The sequence below is a fragment of the Cibotium barometz genome, chromosome 9, assembly GCF_041138505.1.
Source record: "Cibotium barometz isolate CiBa-2024 chromosome 9, ASM4113850v1, whole genome shotgun sequence".
Classification (NCBI taxonomy): Eukaryota; Viridiplantae; Streptophyta; class Polypodiopsida; order Cyatheales; family Cibotiaceae; genus Cibotium; species Cibotium barometz.
The window spans coordinates 27,403,222-27,424,733 of NC_141054.1; the positions used below are offsets into that span (position 1 = coordinate 27,403,222).

The 21,512-nt window shown below is 44.0% G+C and overlaps 2 protein-coding genes across 3 annotated transcripts in view; one reads left to right on the forward strand and one right to left on the reverse strand.

Annotated features, from left to right (window-relative positions):
* Positions 1-11,412, reverse strand: part of LOC147635404 (uncharacterized) — a 45,704-nt gene extending 34,292 nt beyond the window's left edge. For both annotated transcript variants that reach the window (XM_086802673.1, XM_086802674.1), the window contains exons 1-2: positions 9,066-11,412; positions 5,400-8,865 (exon numbers count right to left, since the gene is read on the reverse strand). In XM_086802673.1, coding sequence (XP_086658799.1) covers positions 5,400-8,865; positions 9,066-11,001 — 5,402 coding nt within the window. In that variant the 5' untranslated portion in view covers positions 11,002-11,412. The remainder of the gene's footprint in view (positions 1-5,399; positions 8,866-9,065) is intronic.
* Positions 11,413-11,654: 242 nt separating this feature from the next.
* Positions 11,655-13,445, forward strand: KIS (tubulin folding cofactor A (KIESEL)). Its single transcript, XM_086802677.1, has 3 exons — positions 11,655-11,880; positions 12,598-12,684; positions 13,151-13,445. Exons 1-3 carry the CDS (start codon positions 11,725-11,727, stop codon positions 13,244-13,246), a joined length of 339 nt encoding a protein of 112 aa, XP_086658803.1. The 5' UTR covers positions 11,655-11,724; the 3' UTR covers positions 13,247-13,445.
* The last annotated feature ends 8,067 nt before the right edge of the window (positions 13,446-21,512 follow it).

The following is a 21,512-nucleotide window of genomic DNA, read 5'->3' on the forward strand; positions in this document are numbered from 1 at the left end:
GGGGAAGCTTGGTTTTCTTCTATAGGATATTTTGTGCTTCCTTGCCCCACCAAACCCTTACCTCATTATGCAAGGCGTTAATCCTTTGCCGTCATACTTTATGGGGTACTCATTTGGAGAGTGACTTGATCCGAGTAGATTTCCGTTTTTTGGAGTGGAACAGTTTGAGTTTTCCTTCACGATTCCTTCTAGATACCTCCCGGCGGCTGTTTTTCCTTGTCAGGGGTTTTGTGGGCTATACACACCCATTATGACAGGCAGCCATAGGTCGAAGGAGATTATGTAGCAAGAAGCAGATTTCTTGATATCTTCTTGATTTGTATGCACTTGTAATTCCTTAGCTAAACTACTTGAACCAGAATTTTCCTTGATTATCTAGACTCGTTGTCACGTGCACCTTGCACTGGGTTACACAGTGACACGCTGGCATGATCATCAATGCAACATTTGTATAGAAGTAATAAATTTTTCCTAGGAACATTTGTTGTACGCCGTGACCCCATTTCCATTCTCAGCCAGCATATGTGCAGTCCTACAGCTATTTGGACTTGCATAAGTTGCCCTGAAGAGTCTTCTTCTGCATAGCCCTTGGATTGGTGGATACTCAACCGATGTACGGTCTTCCTCGTCCTTGCGTTGGGCAATCATATCGCTTGTTCTCAAGCATTGTACAACAGCTCTCTAAAGAATTAATATAAGCAAATACTCTTGCTTCCAGGGGGGGGGGGGGTGCTTCAGTGAGGAATTTGGACCTAATACCGTGTCATCTACTTCTCTTCTATTCTCTTCTCTCTCTCTACTCTGTGAATTGGATGCTAAAGATCTCACCACATAAAGGTATAAAGAAGGCCCTATTTTGTGTTACCACGATCAACCTCAGTGCGTGTAACATTGGTGTCAGAGCATCAAGTTGGTGACCCGACTCGGCTACCTAAAGAAGTGAGAGCATCTTGTGGGGATGGTTATAATGTGGTCTACAAAAAACACCCAGGCCTCCACCACATCAAGAAGAAAGCCAGCGGGAAGTTATGGAGGCACAAAGCTTCCAAAGCGACACACCAAAAGAAAGTACACTTCCGCCAAGCACAGAAGAACTCCTGAGAACAATGATGGAGCAAATAAATTCATTGAAGATGCAGCTTGCCGTCGAAACAGAGAAGGCCAAAGAAGGCCTCTCAGATTTGGCAAAAATGTTCTTCGATCTGGAGGAACAAAGAAGAAAAGACGATGAAAGATGTGAAGAAGTAAGAAGAAAAGCTAAAGAAGAAAAAAATAAAGCAGAACAGAGATGTGTGAAGGAACAAAGGGATAAGGAAGCCACATGTAAGTATGAGGAAGACCAGTGCCATCGAGAACCTGCCGACCGAGAGTTTTAGCAAAGACTCAACTAATTGAGAGGCTATGCAAATCCATCATCAGTAGGACAATGGCACAGATTCTAGCATCCCTCCCCAAGATGGGTCCAAATACCTCGTCCTCCACTGCCCCTACCACCATCATCATATAAACCTTTCCAAACTCATGCTATTGTTACTCAATTCATTCATCAATTTGAAGCACATTTTCCATTAGCTAAAATTACAAATCCACAAGACAAAGTCCATGTGGTAGCACCCCAACTCATTGGGGAAGTTGTCACTTGGTGGCAGCATTAGTCACAACTTCACACAGACCCCCTCACAGGCCAATTCCAATTTGCTTGGGCTACTTTCGTGGTTGACCACCTCAAGGCCCGTTTTCTTGCAACGCAGTATATGACCAATCTTGAGGATGAGTTTTACAAACTCACTCAGGGTGGTTCCCATGCTTTGACCTATTTCAACAAGGTCATTACCATGACTGAGTAGTGGAAGATGACAAGCTAAAATAATTGAGTCCACATTTAGACAAAAACATTAGGTACCCAGTTAGGAATTTTGAGCCTCAAACTTATGCACGGGCACTGACCCTCACTCAAAATCAGGAACTTATGCTAAACAGCAGTAAGCCCAAGCAAGTACAGTCTAATTCTAAGCCCCAGCAACAATCATCTACCTAGGGTAAGGGGACTCAAAACAACAAAGACTAAAAGGACCAAAAGAAAAATTCTCAAGGTCAATCGGACAATAAGAAAGATTCTACGTCCAAGAAGACTTCTAAAGAAAAGCTAAGGAGGGCATCACTGGAGATTACCTCCAGCCGGATGATCAGACACAGTACAGGGTAGAGAACCGTTGTTTCTTCTGTCACACTATGGGCCACGGGAAGAAAGATTGCGCTTAGTTTCAAGCTGAAAAATCTGCCAAGGCATCCACTTCCACAATAGTGACCATAGCATCCCCATACACACCTCCACCATTAGCCTCTAATGCCGTTCAGCTATTGCCCGCTTTGAATTTAGTGCCACTAGTGGTATTTGATGATAAGTAGGAGGGTGAGGTTGAGGAATAGAAGAAGGCTCTCATCCATGACTATGGCACTACAAGGGGGCAATAGTGAATGGGAGAGATAATTAGGGTTAGAGTTCATGTGTGGGAGACATACACAGAGAAGCAGGGGAGAGAGAGAGAGAGAGAGAGTTGTGGGGATAAGTCAACTCACCAAGTGTGAGTGTGTGACTCCCCTATCACACATGTATATTGCACTAGTACACATAGTGCACTTAGTACATTAAAAGTACTAAGTGTACTATGTACTATAACTTATGGGCTTGTACACACTATAAGGGTGGGCATTATGCCTTTACCCCAACAACCTCCCACTTAAAGGCAAAGTGCCCTTAAGTAAAGGAAAAGAAAAATCAGCATGTACATGATAATATACAAGGCCATATCAAGGCTGAAACTGGCCTCATCCAATGCCCATCAAGTGTCTGCAATGAGCAAACCGCTCCGGAGGCAAACTCTTTGTTAACAGATCAGCCGGGTTGTCATTCGTATGAATCTTAACAAGCTGAATTTGCTTGTTCTCTATCACCTCTCTGATGAAGTGATACTTCACATCCACATGCTTCGTCTTTGCATGAAAAACAGGGTTCTTTGCCAACTGAATGGCACTCTGACTGTCACAATGCAACAGTGGAACATCCCCTGTATAACCCAAATCAACCACTAACCGAGATAGCCATAATGCCTCCGTGCATGCCTCTGTGGCTGCAATATACTCGGCTTCTGTAGTAGATAAGGCTGTGCACTTCTGCATCCTGGATATCCATGACACAGCACCTCCTGTGAATGTAAACACATAACCGGTAGTAGACTTCCGGTTATCTGGATGACCGGCATAATCCGAATCCGTGTAACCATGCACTAATGCATCCTGTTTGCCAAAGCAAATGCACATATCCTGTGTGCCCTTCAGGTATCTCATGACACCTTTCACTGCTTCCCAATGCTTCCTGCCAGGGTTGGCCATGTATCTAGAAACCACTCCCACTGCAAATGCAATGTCCGGCCTAGTAGCAACCATGGCATACATGAGACTGCCACAAGCTGAAGCATACGGAATCTTGGCCATATTAGCCCTGTCACTATCCGACTGTGGGCTGTCCATAGCACTGAGTTTCACATATGGAGGCAAAGGAGTACTAGTCTTCTTCCCCCCGTCCATATTGAACCTCTGCAAAACTTTGCCAATGTATTCCTTCTGAGACAAATACAACACATGCTGATTTCTGTCCCGAAGTATCCGCATACCCAAGATGTGATTTGCATCACCCAAATCCTTCATATCAAAGGTTTGATGCAGCCTCTTCTTCAAGGCATCCATCTCCTTACGAGATTTTCCGGCAATCAACATATCATCAACATACAAGATGAGGATCAATAGACTGCCATCCAAAGCTTTCTTGGTGTATAAGCAGTGATCTATGTCACTTCTCCTGAATTTCTGGGATTTCATGAATGTATCAAATTTATGATACCATTCTCTTGGTGCCTGTTTGAGCCCATAAAGACTCTTTTTCAGCTTGCATACAAGCTTCTCCTTTCCACTCACTGCATAACCCTCTGGCTGTTGCATATATATCTCCTCACGGAGATCACCGTGAAGAAAAGCAGTCTTCACATCCATCTGAATCAAGTCCAGATCATCATGCGCAACCAAAGCTAACACAGCTCTAAGTGTGGTCATTTTGACCACTGGAGAGAAGATCTCCTCAAAGTCCACACCATATTCCTACTTGAAGCCCTTAGCCACTAACCTGGCTTTGTATCTTGGCTTTGCATCAGGTGCAACTTTGAGCCTGTAAACCCATTTGCATGGCAAAACCTTCTTGCCTGCAGGCAAATGCACCAACTTCCATGTTCCATTTTTGTGCAGAGAATCCATCTCTGACTTCATGGCACGCTCCCAAAGAGCCTTGCCTGCCCTCTGTAAAGCCTCCTTATAACATGAGGGCTCCCCACAGTCAGTGAGCATCAAGTAGTCAACCCCTGGAACAAACCTGTTAGGGGCTCTGGAGGGTCTTGTGGACCTCCGTACCCAATGACCATCATTTGCAGGTTGCTGTCCAGCCTGCATATCACCTATTGGTGGCTCCTGTTCCATGCCATAAGGCTGAAAAATCATGCCCGGTATCTCCTCTAACTGTGGTATATCCATAGGGATATCTTCTGCCATCTCTGGCTGTCCATTTGGACCATTTTCAGCACCATTTAAGGGCTGGTTTTGCTGCTGTAAGGGCTGATTTACAGCCCTTTGTTGTTGTCCATGATGTCCACCATCATCAAAGATGACTCTGCCTAGCTCCTATTGCCTTGCAGGCTCCTTATACATGCATGTTTTATCAAAAATGACATGATTGCTGCGTATAATCTTTCTATTCACGGGATCCCAAAGTCTATACCCCATTTCACCTCTGTCACCATATCCTAGGAATATGCATTTGTGAGACTTAGGATCAAGTTTGGTGCGCATTTCCCTACGTATGTGCAGCTGGCCGACTGCCTCCTAGTCCCCTATACGACCTGAAAAATAGGCAAAAGCTTCATAAAAGGGTGGGCAACCCACATCAAAGGCCCATAAAATAGGGGAAATGCCTGTGCATAGAAATGGCCCCCGTAAACACCAGAAAAGCCACCACCAAGTGGGGGCTACGGCGGCGAGCTGGAGCGAAGGGGCAGAAGTGAGAGAGAGGGGGCACAGGCAGGGGCAGCGCGAGAGAGAGGATTTATATACATCTCGAGGTTATGGTGATCTTCTCCCGTTTCAGGACTCTGGGGTCTGATCATCTCTCCTCAACATGGCCTAGCCCTGTATGACTCACGTACACGGTGCATCCATTGGTAGCCTATGTTCCCTTAGTAGACATAATGCATTTGACAACAATTCACACCTTTGGTGACTAAAGTTTTTGTTAGAGTTTACATCCTCTAATTATTGAATCCAAAGTAACATTTAAGTCAATGTATGATGCATACCGTAGATTTGCATACGCTGCTGATGCTACGTGCTCAATTCGACTCTCTAGAGTGATCATCCTGGTCTCAGGCTGCTTGAAGGCTTCTTTGTCACTTATATTTACACTATGAAGGATGCTATCCCTTTCTTGTGATGATAGTCTTCCTGCATCTAAAGGAATACCCACTTTATCTATATACAAGCATAGTGACTGTTCTTTACAGGGTAACTCACTGCGAATCTTTTCAGCATTTACATCTTTGTTCCAAATTAAGCCCTCCAGCAGTCTGAGTCGGGTCTCCACCTCATCAAGGACTCTTGTGGCTGTTTCATATTTCGGCCCCCAGGCTGCAGCAGAAGACTCAGCATATCTCATTTTCAGCTGGATTTCCTCCACCTTGTGGGCTACATCTAGCTGCAAATTCTCCACTTTCATCAGCTTCTTACCTAAATCATGCATCTTCTGAGTGCTATCCAGGTTCTGCTTCACATACTCTTCAGCTTTCTTATAGCATGCAGCTGCTTTTCTGTTGCTCAAGTCTTCAAGCATTGAAGCCATGTTTTCCAGCTTCTCATTTATATACTTTACATCCTGCGTAATTGTTTCTTGCTGCACTTTGACCATGTCTTCTTTCTTGCAAGCACCATTATACTGTGTCAAAGCCTCCACCTTCAGATCAAATGTTGCTCTCCCAATTATCAGAAACTGGGTGATTGCTGTCTGAATACTCCTTAGATGCTGGTCAAGATCTTGAGTTAAGATCCTTCCCAAGTCAACAATGCTTGATACTCTGCCTTTCACTTCCTTAAGCTCTTGATTGACACACCTCACTTTAGCAGCTTCATCAGTGATGACCTTTTTCCATCTTTCCAAGATTTTATCAATTTCCACTCTCTCTGTCTGCTGGACTCTGTCGGTTACCTCTCTGATTGCCTTGTGTAGCTTTGCATGTGCATGCAAGTTGCTTGCCTTCATCATCTCTACAAAAGTGTTTTCAGACATCTCAAGAGCTTCTGCTTCTGCTGCTGTTTTCTCTACGAAGTGTAAAGTTAAGCTTTTCATGGCCATCATCCCAGCCACAAGCTTTTCTGACCATGAAGCACCTTCTGAGGCTGCCAGTTCCTGAGGCTGCAGAAAACTCCTGCTTACCTGTTTGGAATCGGTCAAAACCTCTACCTCTGCTGCAAAAGCAGTTGTGCCAGCTAGCTGAAGCTGTAAGCCTCTCATTTTGAGAGGATTCAACGCTACTTCATGCAGTTCGACGCTCCTCTTTTTAGTTTCCATCTCTTCTACCACTGCTTGACCAAGCTCAATGGTCCTCTTCATACTGGCAGACTCTTCCACCATCTCTTCAGCCAGTTTTGCACTTTGTTTCCTTACATCTTCTATTTGATTAAGCATCTCTCTGGCCTTTGCAACAGAATCCATAACTTCTAGCATGATTTCTTCCACAATCTCCTTCTCTTTCATCATGATTGAGGTTGTGTTGTACATTTCCTGCTCAAGCTGCTTTTGCTGACATCTAGTGTCCCTTCTGACTACTGCAAGAGGTATCCTATCAGCATCTTCTGCAACATCAATTGTTGAAAGCAGGTGTCGTGACCTCTTTATATGGTTTACATTGCCTCCTTTAAGCTCCACCTCAGAACCCACTCTTTCTTGAAGGGTCTGTTCTGCTATCTGGGAGGACAGAACAGCATCAGAAGCTGCACCAACGACAGCCATCTCACCATTGATTCCTTTAGTGTGGACATTCCACTTATCGCGGTTGAGTGATTGCCCGCTATCACTAACTCTTTCAAGTTGTCTAGGATTTGAAATGTTCAAGTTGAATTCTACTTCTGTCTGTTCTAATGTAGGATTAAAATCAACCCTTGTGCCACAAGACAGTTCCAAACATTTCCCTAGTTCCTCTATTCTACTCCCAAAGCCCAGTTTTACATTCAAGAGATCCACCCGTAGTTCATCAAGTCCACCTAAGTATAAATGGGATAGTGTCTCTATTCTTTCCATCATCCAAGCCATTTCCTTCTCTCTCTCACATTTCCATCTATCTTTTTCCTCTTCGAGGTCTTCCTTGTTTTGTTCAAACTTATCTAGCAAGGCAAGCTTGCCAGCAACATCCTTTACATTATTCTTAATGATCTTCTCCAACTTGTTCAATTCCAAACGAAATGTTCTCTCCATCTTCTTTGATGCTTGCCTACCATATGCATCATCTTGCTTCAGCTTATCCAGTGACTGCTTGACACTTGACAAATCAGAAGACACTTCTTTTTTAAACTCATCAAACTGAAAAATCATGCATAATATTTCTTTCTCCTTGCCTTGCAGCATGCTCCTATGTGTTTCTTCTCTGTCGAAATTACTTCTCATCTCTTCTGCAAGCTGTGTTACTAGCTCAACCAGGCCTTGGACCTCCACTTTCCCTTTCAGAAGCATTTCACATTCTCCTTTGAGGTAAGAGATTTCTTGTCTAAGCTCTGCTATTACCTTATCTTGTCTGTCTGAGAAAGCATCCACAATCTGCAGGATTTCATCATAGAGTTTCTCCTCCCATTCAAAATCTTTTCGGTTTCTTTTTGAGGAATCATGCCTCGCTTCAAAGGCCTTGAACATGCTAATAACTTCTGCTCTGAGACAGTTCAAGTCCCTCAACTTTGAATCATTCAGTCTGTCCAAGTCTGCCTCAAAGTTCTTACTAATATTCTTCATTTGTTCTGCTGTGATATACTCGTCCCTGTTGTTTGTATCCAACTTTGGCATCCAAGTATCCATATCTTCCTTCAAAGAAGAGACCTGCAAAGCATGCTCTTCGAGCTTCTTGTTTGCCCAGGCACATTTTCTTTCCAGCTCCTTTATTATGTTCTTTATTTTTCCATCCAGGTTATCATTGACCCTGCTTTCGAACAGCAAGAAGTCGTTTTTCATGTCCTTTTTCAACTTGTTTAGCTCATCCATTCGATTGGCTATACGCTGATCACTATTCCTGCACTGGGGATACTCGGTTTCTGTTAGGCCCCAAACATCTTGCGAACTACTTGATTTTTGCTCTGTAGGAAGAACATTTGACATGCCAGCTTTTTGCAGTGAATGGTTAAAAGCAGCACTTTCTCCTTCGGGCCTCGCAGCTGCACACGATTGTCCTTCAATAGGTCGTGCATGCTCTTGGAAGCACTTTGATTGCTTTCCTTGGATGTTTACATCCTTAGTTAAACTATCCACTTGTGATTCCAGAAAAAGTGAATGTCCCCATTCAAAACTTCTAGACACAGCTGTCATGCCCTGCCGAGACCCTTCCTGGCAATCCTCGTTAACTTGAAAAGATACTATACCTTTATAATCCTTTTGTTCATCAATCTGGTTGCCTACACTCTTTAAGCTTGTAGCAAATATATCTGATCTAAGGGGCTTTTCCTCAACAAAACAACGCACTTGACTGGCAACGTTTGCAAAACCTCCGAGCATATCATCAAGCTTGTGGTCTGTGGAGCCAAACTACAACAATTAAAAAGTTTGCAAATCCAAGTTCTGGGCAGAAACACACGCGCGCGCATGCAAAAATAGTGCATCTGACAGAAGGTCACGCCCATCTGAATATTTCTCATAACAAACAAGCTTTAACGCAAGGATGATTAAAGATATCATAAAAATTACATTGAGGAGACAAGTAAAAATTTATCACCATCATGCATGTTTATTTGAAGCTGCTGTATCATGTTGCCATCAGGGGACATTCGATTGCCTTCGGGTGGGTTGAAGTCAAAAACTGGATTGGAAAATGTTGTTTGTCCTGGACTGGCTGGACACTTTGGCTGCTCAAATATGGAATGTGAATAATCAGATTGCTGTTCTACCGCATGGCAAAGCGATATGTTGGGCCATTTTGCAGGAGACAAATTTGTTTCTGAGTTCAGGCTTCTCAGATTTTCTTTGTAATTGGGAAGTTGCAAGGACTTAGAACAGGGAATGAATCCAACACCTGGTGCAAGATCAGGCAATAGCATGGCTGATTCCCTTTCGAGTTCCTCATTCTTGATGCAAGACTTGGTTGGAAACTCCCCAACACGAGCATTCACTTTGCATTGATTTTCAAACTCAAGAGCCATGGTTCTGCTTGCAAGCACGCCTCTTTTACCACAACCTCCATCCCCTTTTCCTCTTCTGCTTACATATTTATCCTGTGTCCATACATCAAAGGACTCCTTAACTGTCTCTTCTTCAGAAGGTTTGGCACGCTCAGTTCCATATGCATCTTTAGGAAAAAGAGGTTTTGTGGCTGCCGCATAACCAAGCCCAATCTTTGCCTTCAATGCCTTAAACTGACTACTGTATCCATCCTGAGTCGTGCTGGCTCCTTGCTTGTTTTTAAGATGTGTTGCCTCTTTCGAAGTGCTGGCTTCATCTGCTTCAGGTTTGACCTCACGCCACCCATAATCTTCATCTGAAAATATACTGCCCAAGGACATCAAATCATCGCCTGATTCAGAATCCTGACTTTGGGTTTCATCATCAGAGAGCCTGTCAAAAGTTCTCTTCAGAGAATGGTTTATTGAGGAGCTGTAAACAGAATCATCATCATCTTCATGCTGATTGGCAATGGAAGCAGGCCCCTTACTTCCATAAAAACCATTTCCGTTTCCTGAAGCTCCTCGGGTCATCCCTCTCTCCTGCTTCAAGCCGACTTCATGTGTATGCCCATTGCCTCTCCTAAGATGGTCATATTTGCTCCCTGATAGAAAGCCTTCTTCAGGACTACTCTCTCCTTCAGAGCTGCTTTGATCCTCCAGTGAGGCACAGAAAACTTTTCCAGTACCATAACTTTTTCCCAGACTTTGCATACAAAGTGCTTCTTCTGTTACTTCATCATCAAAGAATCTGTTATCACTTTCTTCATCTAAGGCATCTGGATTCTGAACCTTAAATTTTTTTGGTGTGGAAGGGAAAGAGCTACCCTCTGAAGGATCCAACTTTCCCTGTAAGAGGCAAGAAAAAGCTGAGCCGGTTGTTTTAACCTTGTTTGAATGAGTGGACTGCAGGGAAGGCATGTTGGAAATGGTATGTGTGGGCATGTTGGAAGCCATGCTATCAGTAGCCCTTGTTCCGCTCCCAAGGCTTGTATGTCGAGGAGGCAGTCTCTTTTCCCAGCAAGCCAAAGGTGCTTGCACTGAGATAGCACCATGAGTACTTTGAAGCCTGATTTCTGAAGGCTCTTGCTTCTCGGACGTGTTTGAATCTCTGAGCACAGAAGCATTTGAGCTTTTCTCGGACTGACTACCCGGCAATAGCTTGTATGATGATGACAAAACTGATCGTTTGGGTACAGTCGAAGTATGTACATCTTTCAGGAACGATGAAACAGGCTCGGTGTGAGAGCCTCCTTCCAACTCTGCTACTCTTTTCTTAGCATCTAAAAGGTAAAACTCCAGCTCCAGCACTTCTTTGATTGCTCTTTTGTACAAAGGATGGGAAGGCAAGGTGATTGAAACAATGGTCTCAAAGTTTCTGAGGTGCTGCAACTCTTCCGCTACCAGGTCAGCCTTTCTGGCAAAAGAGGCTTTCTGTAAACAGAGGCGTGCATTGCGACAGTGGTATCTGATGGGAATGGTAGGGTTCTCCATGGCTTTTTACTGATCAGCAGGTCTCATTGGAACTGATATGTGGAAAATGTGATTCTGTATGTGCTGCTCTTAAACGCAGTTTGAAGAGGAGATATCCTGCTTGAATGCTTTGCATGGGAATGGAAGGGCAGGCGAAGGATGGGACATTATATTTGAGGGTGATTCCCATCTATGCGGGTGCAGTTAGCAATGGAGCTTTGCAGCTGTTTCTGGTAGGGTGTCACAACACACACACACAGAGAGCTAGGATTCATAGAGAGTAAACTGAAGGGTTTGCAGGGAAATCTAGATTTTTGCGAGAAAATGCAAGTAAAGTTAAGCTAGAGTTTGCTGGAAAAAGAAGGCGAAAGCTAGGGGGTTTGCAGGAAAATGAAGGATCTCAAGAGAGAGGAAGGTCAGGTTTGCGGGAAAATGTAGGGCTTCGTTTGAGACAAAAATGTCTTAGTGAGAGAAATGTAGTGTTTGCAGGAAAACCTGGGGATCACAGAGAGAGAAAAGCTTAGGGTTGAGGCCACGGGGAAGGGAGTGGAGGGGAACGTGAAGGTAGAAAGGCTGCTCTGGCGGGCGGGTTAACGGTATGCGGGGTTGTTGTACACAACGGTTTTCTACACAAAAAACACACCATTTTTTGGTTTAAATTACGATTCGTAGCCCACATTTGCGTACCTTCTTGCCTTCGCTCTGTTTATTAGCTTGATCGTCGCCATCGCCATCGCCATCGCCATGGCAGCAACCATGAAGAGCTTGAGGATCAAGACGGGCTCCTGCAAGCGGCTTCTGAAGGAACTCCAGGCCTACGAGAAAGAGGTGGAGCGCGAGACTGCCAAGACCATCCGCATGAAGGACGATGGAGTCGACCCTCACGATCTCAAGCAGCAGGTCCCCCCTCTCTCTCTCTCATGAAGCTACGGTGAGTTAGGGTTCTCCTCTGTTCTCAAGCCTTCTTGCCGCTAGCTAGGGCTTCTCCTCTTGATGCAAGATGAGGCGAATTTTCCTGCCGCGGGGGTGTGCAAGCTATGGTGAGCTTTCGTTCTGCTTTCCTACGGCTAGTGTTGCGATCTTTCCTTCAGCCACTGTGTTTCTCCTCTATGGCTTCACCTAGGGTTTCTCCTCACAGCTAGCGTTTCTGTATGTTCAAGCTATGGCGGGATTCCCTGCAATAAGAACAACCACCCACGCAAACCACACAACCCCATCCCCCCCTCTCCTTCCCCCTGCCCCTCCCCTCTCGCCCCGCCACAAAGGCGTTACCTTCGAGCCTTTGTTTGTCCCCCTGTTAGCTTTTTCTGAAAAATGAAGTAGGTTTTTTCCTTTTCAACTGTTGTTTAGGGTTTTGAAAACTCCAGCCCCCCTTTCTTGCAAATATTACGGTTTCTTCTTGATGATATACACCATTGTGAGTCTCCCATATTGTCTTCTTCTCAGTTGTGTCTGCCTTTTACCTAGGCTTCTATAAAATGCTGAGCTGCCAAGTGTAGTCTCCAGCCTTCTCTGCACAAAATTCACAAACATGCATCGACTTATCAAGCCTGCAATTTCAATGGTTACAGTGCCTTTCATGCCTTGACAGGAAGGCTTTCTTCTGATTCTGAGCAGGAAAGCGTGTTAGCTGAATCCAAAATGATGATCCCAGACTCTACAAAGCGTCTGGAAGCAGCTTTGGGTGATCTCCAGGCTATCCTTGTAAGTGAGCTGGCCTATTTTACCTTCTTTTCCAACATGCAATGTGCTGGCAGCTTAGTCTGTTCGAATGCCAGGAGTCTCTTTGCTTTTGTACACATAGTATGGAGCTGATTCTGTGTTGTGACTGGATTTTTATGTAAAAGCTTGGCTGATTTTTCCTGTAAAAGCTTGCATCTGATACATACATACATATGTATACCTACAAACCAATATATGTATGCATTTTTGTATACAAATGTATGTGCATACGTATGTGTGCATGCATGCGTATGTGTATGTATGTGCATATCTATGTAACAAATCATACATGTATGTAACATAGGTGTGTATACATATATACCATGTACACACGCATGTGTATGTGTATATTCGATTGCAAGAGAAGCTTTGGTGTTATATGCCTAGTTTGTCATGGGTAACCATGGTCTCATGCATGTGCTGCACTCTAACACAAAGTTGTAATTAGGAAGAAGCTGAGGCGGAGTCCCCTCAAGGAAGTGAAGAGATCGAGGAGGCCAAAAGGCTTGTCTCAGAAATAGAGGCTCGGATTGATCACCAGTAGATTTGAATCTCTGCAATTTTGGGCTTATGTTGGTTGTGGAGGACAAGGAACTTGAAACCTTTTGAGCATCCATAACAGTGAATGGAATTTTGACATTGGAAACTATGTTGATTACTGATACAAGCTAATCCAGTTTTACTGGAAGAAAACCTGTACTGTTTTTTTGTGGTGTGTTAATCTAGACCAGCATCTTACTTCAGGTCCTGTCTTGAGGTGTCTATTATCTTCTTTAGGCTGGTTACACATCAATCACTGCCCATCAGCATGGGCCCCATCTAGGCTGCCCATTGTCAGGGATGGATAAGCAATCATGCCCAAGTGTTACCATATGGTTTTCACTTCCTGTAGTCTTGAGATGTCTGTATACCTGCTTCCTGGTATGTGTGTACGTGTTGAATCTCCACTGCAGGGTGTTTATGTTTGCTGGGTATACTTCTTATACACATCCTCTGATGTAAAGGCTACTACATATGTATCTTGAGGTCAACTTTTGTTTGGATTTTCGTGTTTGCATTCTCTCATTTGAAGGCTGTATATGTATCATGAGTCCAACTTCTGTTTAGGCTGGATCAAAACACTCCCTGCCCATGCGTCGGCTGGGGAATTCCAGAGGCCTGGATGTCCATGCCTGACAGGCATGCATTGTTCTATATCCAGCCTTGAGCTAACTTTTGTGTACCTGGTCAAGTAATGATTGCATTCAAATTTGTGCATGAACATAAGTTTAAGAAATACATGAACATGTTTTATCTTTGCAAGAGATATAGTGTTGATGTTTCAATTAAATTGATGCATCTCCTCTTGCTCTTACTAGTGACGGAAGCATCTCATTTTAGTTTGTGGTTATGATTAATGAATGTATTAATATTTTGCTATTTTTTTGCAAAAAAGAGACCTCTATTAAGTATGAAAGAGTCAATTCCAAATCATGGCTAGAAGCCCGAAATCCTACAGAGTGTGAGGTAGGCTCAGCCAGTCTGGGGCGTGGTGATGCCAAGAGAGTCCTAGTGATGACGTGCTTTGCTTGAGTTGATCTAGAAGGTCCTTGTATATGGGTCCGTTATCTTGAGGGTATGAATAATCTCTCTCCAAATAGTACAAATGCACTAAGTGTCATAAATCTGGGTGCCCTCAATCGCTTGAGTACATCCATATCTTTCAGGCAGTGATGCTGGCAATAGTATCGAGGTGGTTTTAAGTCCCCATAGGAACGATGTGGCATGCGATCGAGGAATATCGTGAAGTGTGCAATTGTGGGCTATTCCTATGTGGTCCATATAGAGTGAGCCAAGCAGTAGAGCTTAGGCCGAGTGAGCCAAGCAATAGAAAACTTGTGCTTTAGATTGAGTGAGCCAGGCAGTAGAGCCCAAGTGATGTTATAGTATCTCTTCCTAAAAGATGAGCTATTGAGCTCCATATACTTTGGGCAACTTTGCAATCCTAGAGACAATGGTGCATAGTCTCAGAGGTGAACGAGCATCTAGAGCAAGTTGGATCTGCACCAAAGATAGCTCTCCACTTGTTAATAGGGAGACTGTTGAGATATCGAGCTCGTCTAGTGAGGCGTTGGACACTGATGACCCGCCTGGGGGATAGGCCCCACACTTACACCACTGGCATGGTTGGTGAGATCTTGGGTGATATGCGGCCAGTGAGATGACAGGCTGTGTGACAGCCATTCTAGAGACTGGCATAGTTATAGCGCCAGCTCATTTAGTCGGGTTCACGCTATAGAGAACCCGTGTATGTATTTGGTTGAGTACCTTTCATATTGTGTGTACTCTTATTCTTGTATATGGTGTGTTGAGTGTTGAGTAGAGGAGAAGAAGATTTTCAGCCTCTCACCTTGTGTGTTCTCTATTAGGGTTTTGTGAGTGTGTGTGTGCTTGCAAGAGCTCAAGCTCTCTTCCCCCCTGCATCTTTTCATGGTATCAGAGCCTGGGTCGTGCAAGAGAACCACAGGAAGCGGTACGAGGGTAAGAGCTTCAACTACTCTTCCCTATTCGTGTTGGTGACTACACCCTTGTCGGGAGCTCTACAGGAGGCACCGGCAACGATCTCTGATTGAGGAGCTTTCTTCGCGGGAGTAAAGCTATAGGGCAACTATACAGTCCTATCGGACACTGTCTTATCGGACAGCATTTTCTAGACCGAAAACGCGTTTCGGGCGCGTCTGGGCCTCCGTTTTTTAGAAAGCAGGCGATTTCGAGCACTGCGGGTAAGTCATCGATTCTCTGCAGAACTCTGTTTTAAGAACTGCAGGAGGACAGATTGACTGTGCAGACACTGTGGGTGCTGCAAAGAGGTCTACAGTTGCCATTGGGTGTATGTATGCACATTGAAGTCACTGGTTGTGACATTTGAGAGTACTACAGTACCGCTGTGCAGAAAATACAGCAATTTGTGCAGAAAAACCAGAGTGCAGTTTTTGGTAAAATTGTGTGTTTGGCAAAATGTCAAATGATGGGATAACCCAGATTGTGGCTGAGAAGCTTGACAAGAATAACTTCCATGCTTGGAGGTTTAGGTTGACGAATTTCCTGATGGGAAAAGGCTATTGGGACTACATTGAAGGTGAGCATGAAGAGGCACCGGAGATACCGGATATAAATCCGACTGCTGCAGATGTGAAAGAGTTTAAAGACTGGAACCAAGGAGCCAGGAAGGTTATGTATTGGCTCTCCATTAGTATACAGGACACCATGATTGGGCACATTCAGGATGCCAAGTCCCCCAAGGAGGCGTGGGACACCTTGGTAAAGCTTTATGAAACAAATACCAAGGCACGTAAGATACAGTTGAAGAATGAACTTCATACTGTGGAGAAAAAGAGCATGTCTGTGAATGACTATGCGTTGAAGATAAAGGGTATTGTGGAATCCCTTGCATCTATTAGTGTGTCAGTAGATGATGATGACAAGGTGGAAGTCTGTCTACGTGGTCTCGGGCCACAATACAAGGCGTTCAAGACGTCTATTCAGACTCGGGAAAACATTCCCAACTTTACAGATTTGGTGTCTATGCTGATTATCGAAGAGAAGAGCTTGGGTGAAGACCAACAGTCTTCACAAAGCAAAAACAGTTCAGAGCAACAGGCCTTCTACACGAGTTCAGGAAGAGGACGAGGTAGAGGAGGCCGTGGACGCGGTCAAGGAGGTGGCCGAACAGGAAATCAGAATTATGGCCACCAGCAGCAGCAGCAGCAACAACAGTCCCAGAATCAACAACAACAACAACAACATGCAGGTGGAAGAGGCAAATTCAGAGGCAGGGGGAGTCAAAGAGACCGTGGAAATTGGCAAAGGCAATATAATGATGCACGTGAATGCTATTATTGTGGTAAGCCTGGACATGTGCAGGCAGAATGTTATAAGAAGCAGGCTGACATGTAAAATGGGAAAGTGCAGCAAAACAACTATGCATCCTCAAGCAGAAATAATGAGGATAATGAAAGGTTGTTTGTTATGCAGCATGTCGTGAATGCCATGTCTGAAAATGTTGATGCAGCACAAAAAGATAATGTATGGTATGTGGATTCAGGCGCTTCGAACCACATGACGAGTCATGGGGAGTGGTTCAAGGAGATGAAAAACCTGGAAAGACCAAGTTTTGTGGAAACAGGGGATGACACTGCTCATCCAATTGCCCACGTTGGAGATGTGCCATTGTCTATGCAGGATGGCAAAGTGAAGTACCTTGCAGATGTACTTCATGTACCGAACATAACAAAGAATCTGGTTTCAGTTGGTCAGATGATTGAGCAGGGTTTGCAGGTTCGGTTTAACCCTGATGGATGTTATGTTGAAGATTTTAAAGACAAGTGCAGGTTGGTTGCAAAAGGCAACAGAGTGGGCAGAATGTTTACATTAAATGTAGACATGCCTGAAATGAGTGCTGCGATGTTTGCAAATGGTTCAGGAATTGTTGCAGACACAGACATTTGGCATAAAAGGATTGGACATGTAAATGTGCAGAGATTGAAGTCTATGCAGACTAAAGGAATTGTGACAGGACTGCCAAAATTTAAAGTGGAAGGTATGCAAAAAATATGTGAAGCATGCTAATTTGGGAAACAAACAAAGTATGTGTTTCCACGTAATAGATATGTGAGCAGAAATGCACTAGATGTTGTGCATTCAGATGTATGGGGTCCTATGAAGACCATATCTATGGGAGACTGCAGGTACTATGTGACATTCATTGATGACCACACAAGGAAAGTGTGGGTATATTTCATGAAGGAGAAGAGTGAGGTGTTCACTCACTTTCAGAATTTCAGAGTTTTGGTTGAAAAGCAAACAGGGAAATATGTAAAGTGCCTAAGGTCAGATGGAGGGGGAGAGTACTTCTCCAATGAGTTCTATGAATTTTTGAAGAAGAATGATATTCGGAGACAGTTTACATGCAGATACACTCCGCAGCAAAATGGAGTTGCTGAGCGGAAAAACAGGCACATTGCTGAGATTGCGCGAGCATTGATGGAAGAGAAGAATATGCTGCATTGCTATTGGGTTGAGGCTGTTTGTACAGCTATATGCATCATGAACATGACTCCAACTGCAGCCATACATGATGTAACTCCAGAGGAGAGGTTTACTGGCAGAAAACCAGATTTATCTCATCTGAAAGTCTTTGGATGCATTGCATATGTGCATGTGCCAGATGAGCTGAGAACTAAGCTGGATCCGAAAGCTGAAAAATGTGTGTTTATTGGATATTTCCTTGAGCAAAAGGGATACAGGTGTTATAACCCTGCTATACGTGAGTTGAGGGTAAGCAGGGATGTTGTCTTTGATGAGATAAGCAGCTGGTATGCTGCTGAAAAAGAAGCTGTTGGGGCTGATGTGAGTGGAAATGTGGTTGCACAGAATGCAGGTCAGCAATCACAGTCTTTGAGTGGACCAGGAGAGTCCTCATCTAGTAGGTCTGTTGATAGACCATGGAGTGGCAGGCTGCGTCATAATACCAGCCCTGCAAATGTGATTACTACATCACGTAAAGGAAAAGAGAAAGTGGTTGAGCCCCTTGGTATGCCTGACATTTCTGCAGGGCATTCTCATGTTGATGGAGAGTCTAGTGGCTCAGATATGGGCCTTGATGAGGAGCTTGGGATCCCAGCTATGAGAACACCTGGTGTAAAGAAGGCTATGGAAGCCATGAATGAAAAGCTGCGAAGATCAGGGAGAGTGAAGAACCCTGTGCAGAGATTTACATATGATGGTTATGTGGCACATCACTATGCATATATGGCAAAGGTTGTGCAGGTTGTAGAGCCCACATGCATTGATGAGGCTGTTGGAAATGTGTGTTGGGAGAAAGCTATGGATGAGGAGATGGATGCACTATATGGAAATGAGACTTGGGATTTAGTGCAATTGCCTGAAGGCAAGAAAGCCATTGGATGCAAGTGGGTGTACAAAGTTAAACATAACAGTGATGGAAGCATAAACAGGTACAAGGCTAGATTGGTAGCCAAAGGATATGCGCAGACATATGGGATTGATTTTATGAGGAAACTTTCAGTGCCAGTTGCCAAGATGGCAACGATGAGAGTTGTGATAGCAGTGGCTGTGTCAAAGCAATGGTCTTTACATCAGATGGATGTAAAGAATGCATTCTTGCATGGGGATTTGCAAGAAGAGGTGTATATGTTGCAGCCACCTGGTTATGAGGATGTGGGTCACCCCGAACATGTTTGCAGGTTGAAGAAAGCCTTGTATGGCTTAAAACAAGCACCAAGAGCATGGTCTGACAAGATTTCTGAATATCTTGTCACTATTGGCTTTCATGTAGCCAATGCAAATTTCTCGCTGTATGTGAGACATGGTGATAGAGGAGTTGTGCTTGTTGTCATCTTTGTAGATGACTTGATCATTACGGGGGACCATGATGCAGAGATCTTTGATGTAAAGATCTTGCTTAGACAGAAGTTTGAGATGAAGGATCTGGGGGAGCTCAGATATTTCTTGGGCATTGAGGTGATTAGGTCACCACATGGTATTGGATTATTGCAGAGACAGTATGGCTTGGACATGTTGTCCAAGTATGGTATGACAGGCTGTAAGCCTATTTCTGTGCCATTGGATCAGAATGGCAAGTTGAGTGCAGATTCAGGAGAGATCTTGGAGGATCCTACTATGTACAGACGCATAGTAGGAAGTTTGATCTACATGACGATCACCAGACCAGATTTGAGCTATGCTGTTGGGTTGGTGAGTCAGTTTATGCAGGTTCCACGGAAACCGCATTTGTTTGCAGTGAGACGCATACTGAGGTATGTGAAGTCTACTTTGCATTGTGGACTATCTATGAGACTGGGACAGAGATATGTGTACGGGCTGGTAGTATTTCAGATAGAAGATCTACCAGTGGCTTCATGTTTTCTTTGGGGAGTGCTGCTGTGACTTGGAGCAGCAAGAAGCAATCTACGGTTGCTCTATCGAGTACAGAGGTCGAGTACAGAGGAGCTGCTATGGCAGCATGTGAGGTAGCTTGGTTGAGGAAGCTACTTGCAGATTTGGGTCTTTCAGTGGATAGACAAGTTGTCATTTTCTGTGACAACATTAGCAGTATACAGTTGGCTAGGAACCCAGTCTTTCATGCTCGTACGAAGCACATAGAGGTCCACTACCACTTTGTCAGAGAGAAGGTCTTGGCAGGAGACCTTGACCTTATTTATGTCAGCACAGAGGATCAGGTAGCTGACATCTTCACCAAAGCATTGGGTACAGAGAAGCTCCGCAGATTCAGGGCTTCGCTTGGTGTACATGAGATGGAGTTGAGCTCGAGGGGGAGTGTTGAGATATCGAGCTCGTCTAGTGAGGCAGTGGACACTGATGACCCGCCTGGGGGATAGGCCCCACACTTACACCACTGGCATGGTTGGTGAGATCTTGGGTGATATGCGGCCAGTGAGATGACAGGCTGTGTGACAGCCATTCTAGAGACTGGCATAGTTATAGCGCCAGCTCATTTAGTCGGGTTCACACTATAAAGAACCCGTGTATGTATTTGGTTGAGTACCTTTTATATTGTGTGTACTCTTATTCTTGTATATGGTGTGTTGAGTGTTGAGTAGAGGAGAAGAAGATTTTCAGCCTCTCACCTTGTGTGTTCTCTATTAGGGTTTTGTGAGTGTGTGTGTGTGCTTGCAAGAGCTCAAGCTCTCTTCTCCCTGCATCTTTTCAGAGACCACCGTGTAGCAATAACTAGGAAAAATGGGATGTGGCATGCGATCGAGGATATCGTGAAGTGTGCAATTGTGGGCTACTACTCCTATGTGGTCCATTCAAACTGAGCCAGGCAGTAGAGCCCAGAGTGAGTGAGCCAAGCAATAGAAAACTTGTGGTCTAGAGTGAGTGAGCCAAGTAGTAGAGACCAAGTGATGTATATAGTATCTCTGCCTAAAAGATAAGCTATTGAGCTCCATATACTTTAGGCAACTTTGCAATCCCAGAGTTAGTATTGCACAATCTTAGCGATAAACTGTTAAAAATGTGGATTTAAGGAGGCTCAAAGCAAGTGATCAAGGCCATAATGAAAGACTAAGAAAATGCTAATACAAGATAAAGATAAAGATTAAGCAATGACACAATGATTAAGACACAAACTCAATAATCTTCTCATATTAGCTTAAATCAAGTACATGCTTATAGAGCTCTCATCCACATGCTACATGCACCCTTGTGTCATCATGTGTCCATAAATGCTCACATGTCTTGTACATCCTTTTACTTTTCATGTGCCTACTTTTTGACCATTGACTCCTTTTTACAGTTATCCATTCACATCTCTTAATAACCTTAGCCTTCATCCATTTCAATTTCATATCATCCTAGGCTTCATCCACCTTTGCTCTTACATACATGTGTCCCATACATGACATGACAGGTATCATATTTCAACACCTTCCCTTGGTGCCCAAATGGGTCTCATTCTAAGAAGATAATGTGACATACATAGACATGACATTTGTCCCTTCTTAATGGAGGTACACATACATCACTTAGCTTACATCATCGGTGGCTAGAGGTGATTACATCATCATGAACATTGATGGCTAGAGGTGATTATATCATCATGAACATGCATTGACATAACTGTCCATTTTTAACTTGTCTCACTCACATTGAGTGTAGAGGTTAGCATGACATAGACATTATCATAGGACATGACATAAACATCATCACAACCACATACATATGGGCACATCTTGACCAAGGGTTATCCAATCCCAAGGTTATTGTTGACATCCATCATAGTATCA

What these genes read in the sequence shown, in the direction of transcription:
- KIS (XM_086802677.1), top strand. Translation starts at nt 11,725, where the DNA reads ATGGCAGCAACCATGAAGAGCTTGAGGATCAAGACGGGCTCCTGCAAG. An exon ending in CTCACGATCTCAAGCAGCAG is followed by an intron (nt 11,881 to 12,597) that starts GTCCCCCCTCTC and finishes GATTCTGAGCAG; the next exon opens with GAAAGCGTGTTAGCTGAATC. An exon ending in GTGATCTCCAGGCTATCCTT is followed by an intron (nt 12,685 to 13,150) that starts GTAAGTGAGCTG and finishes AGTTGTAATTAG; the next exon opens with GAAGAAGCTGAGGCGGAGTC.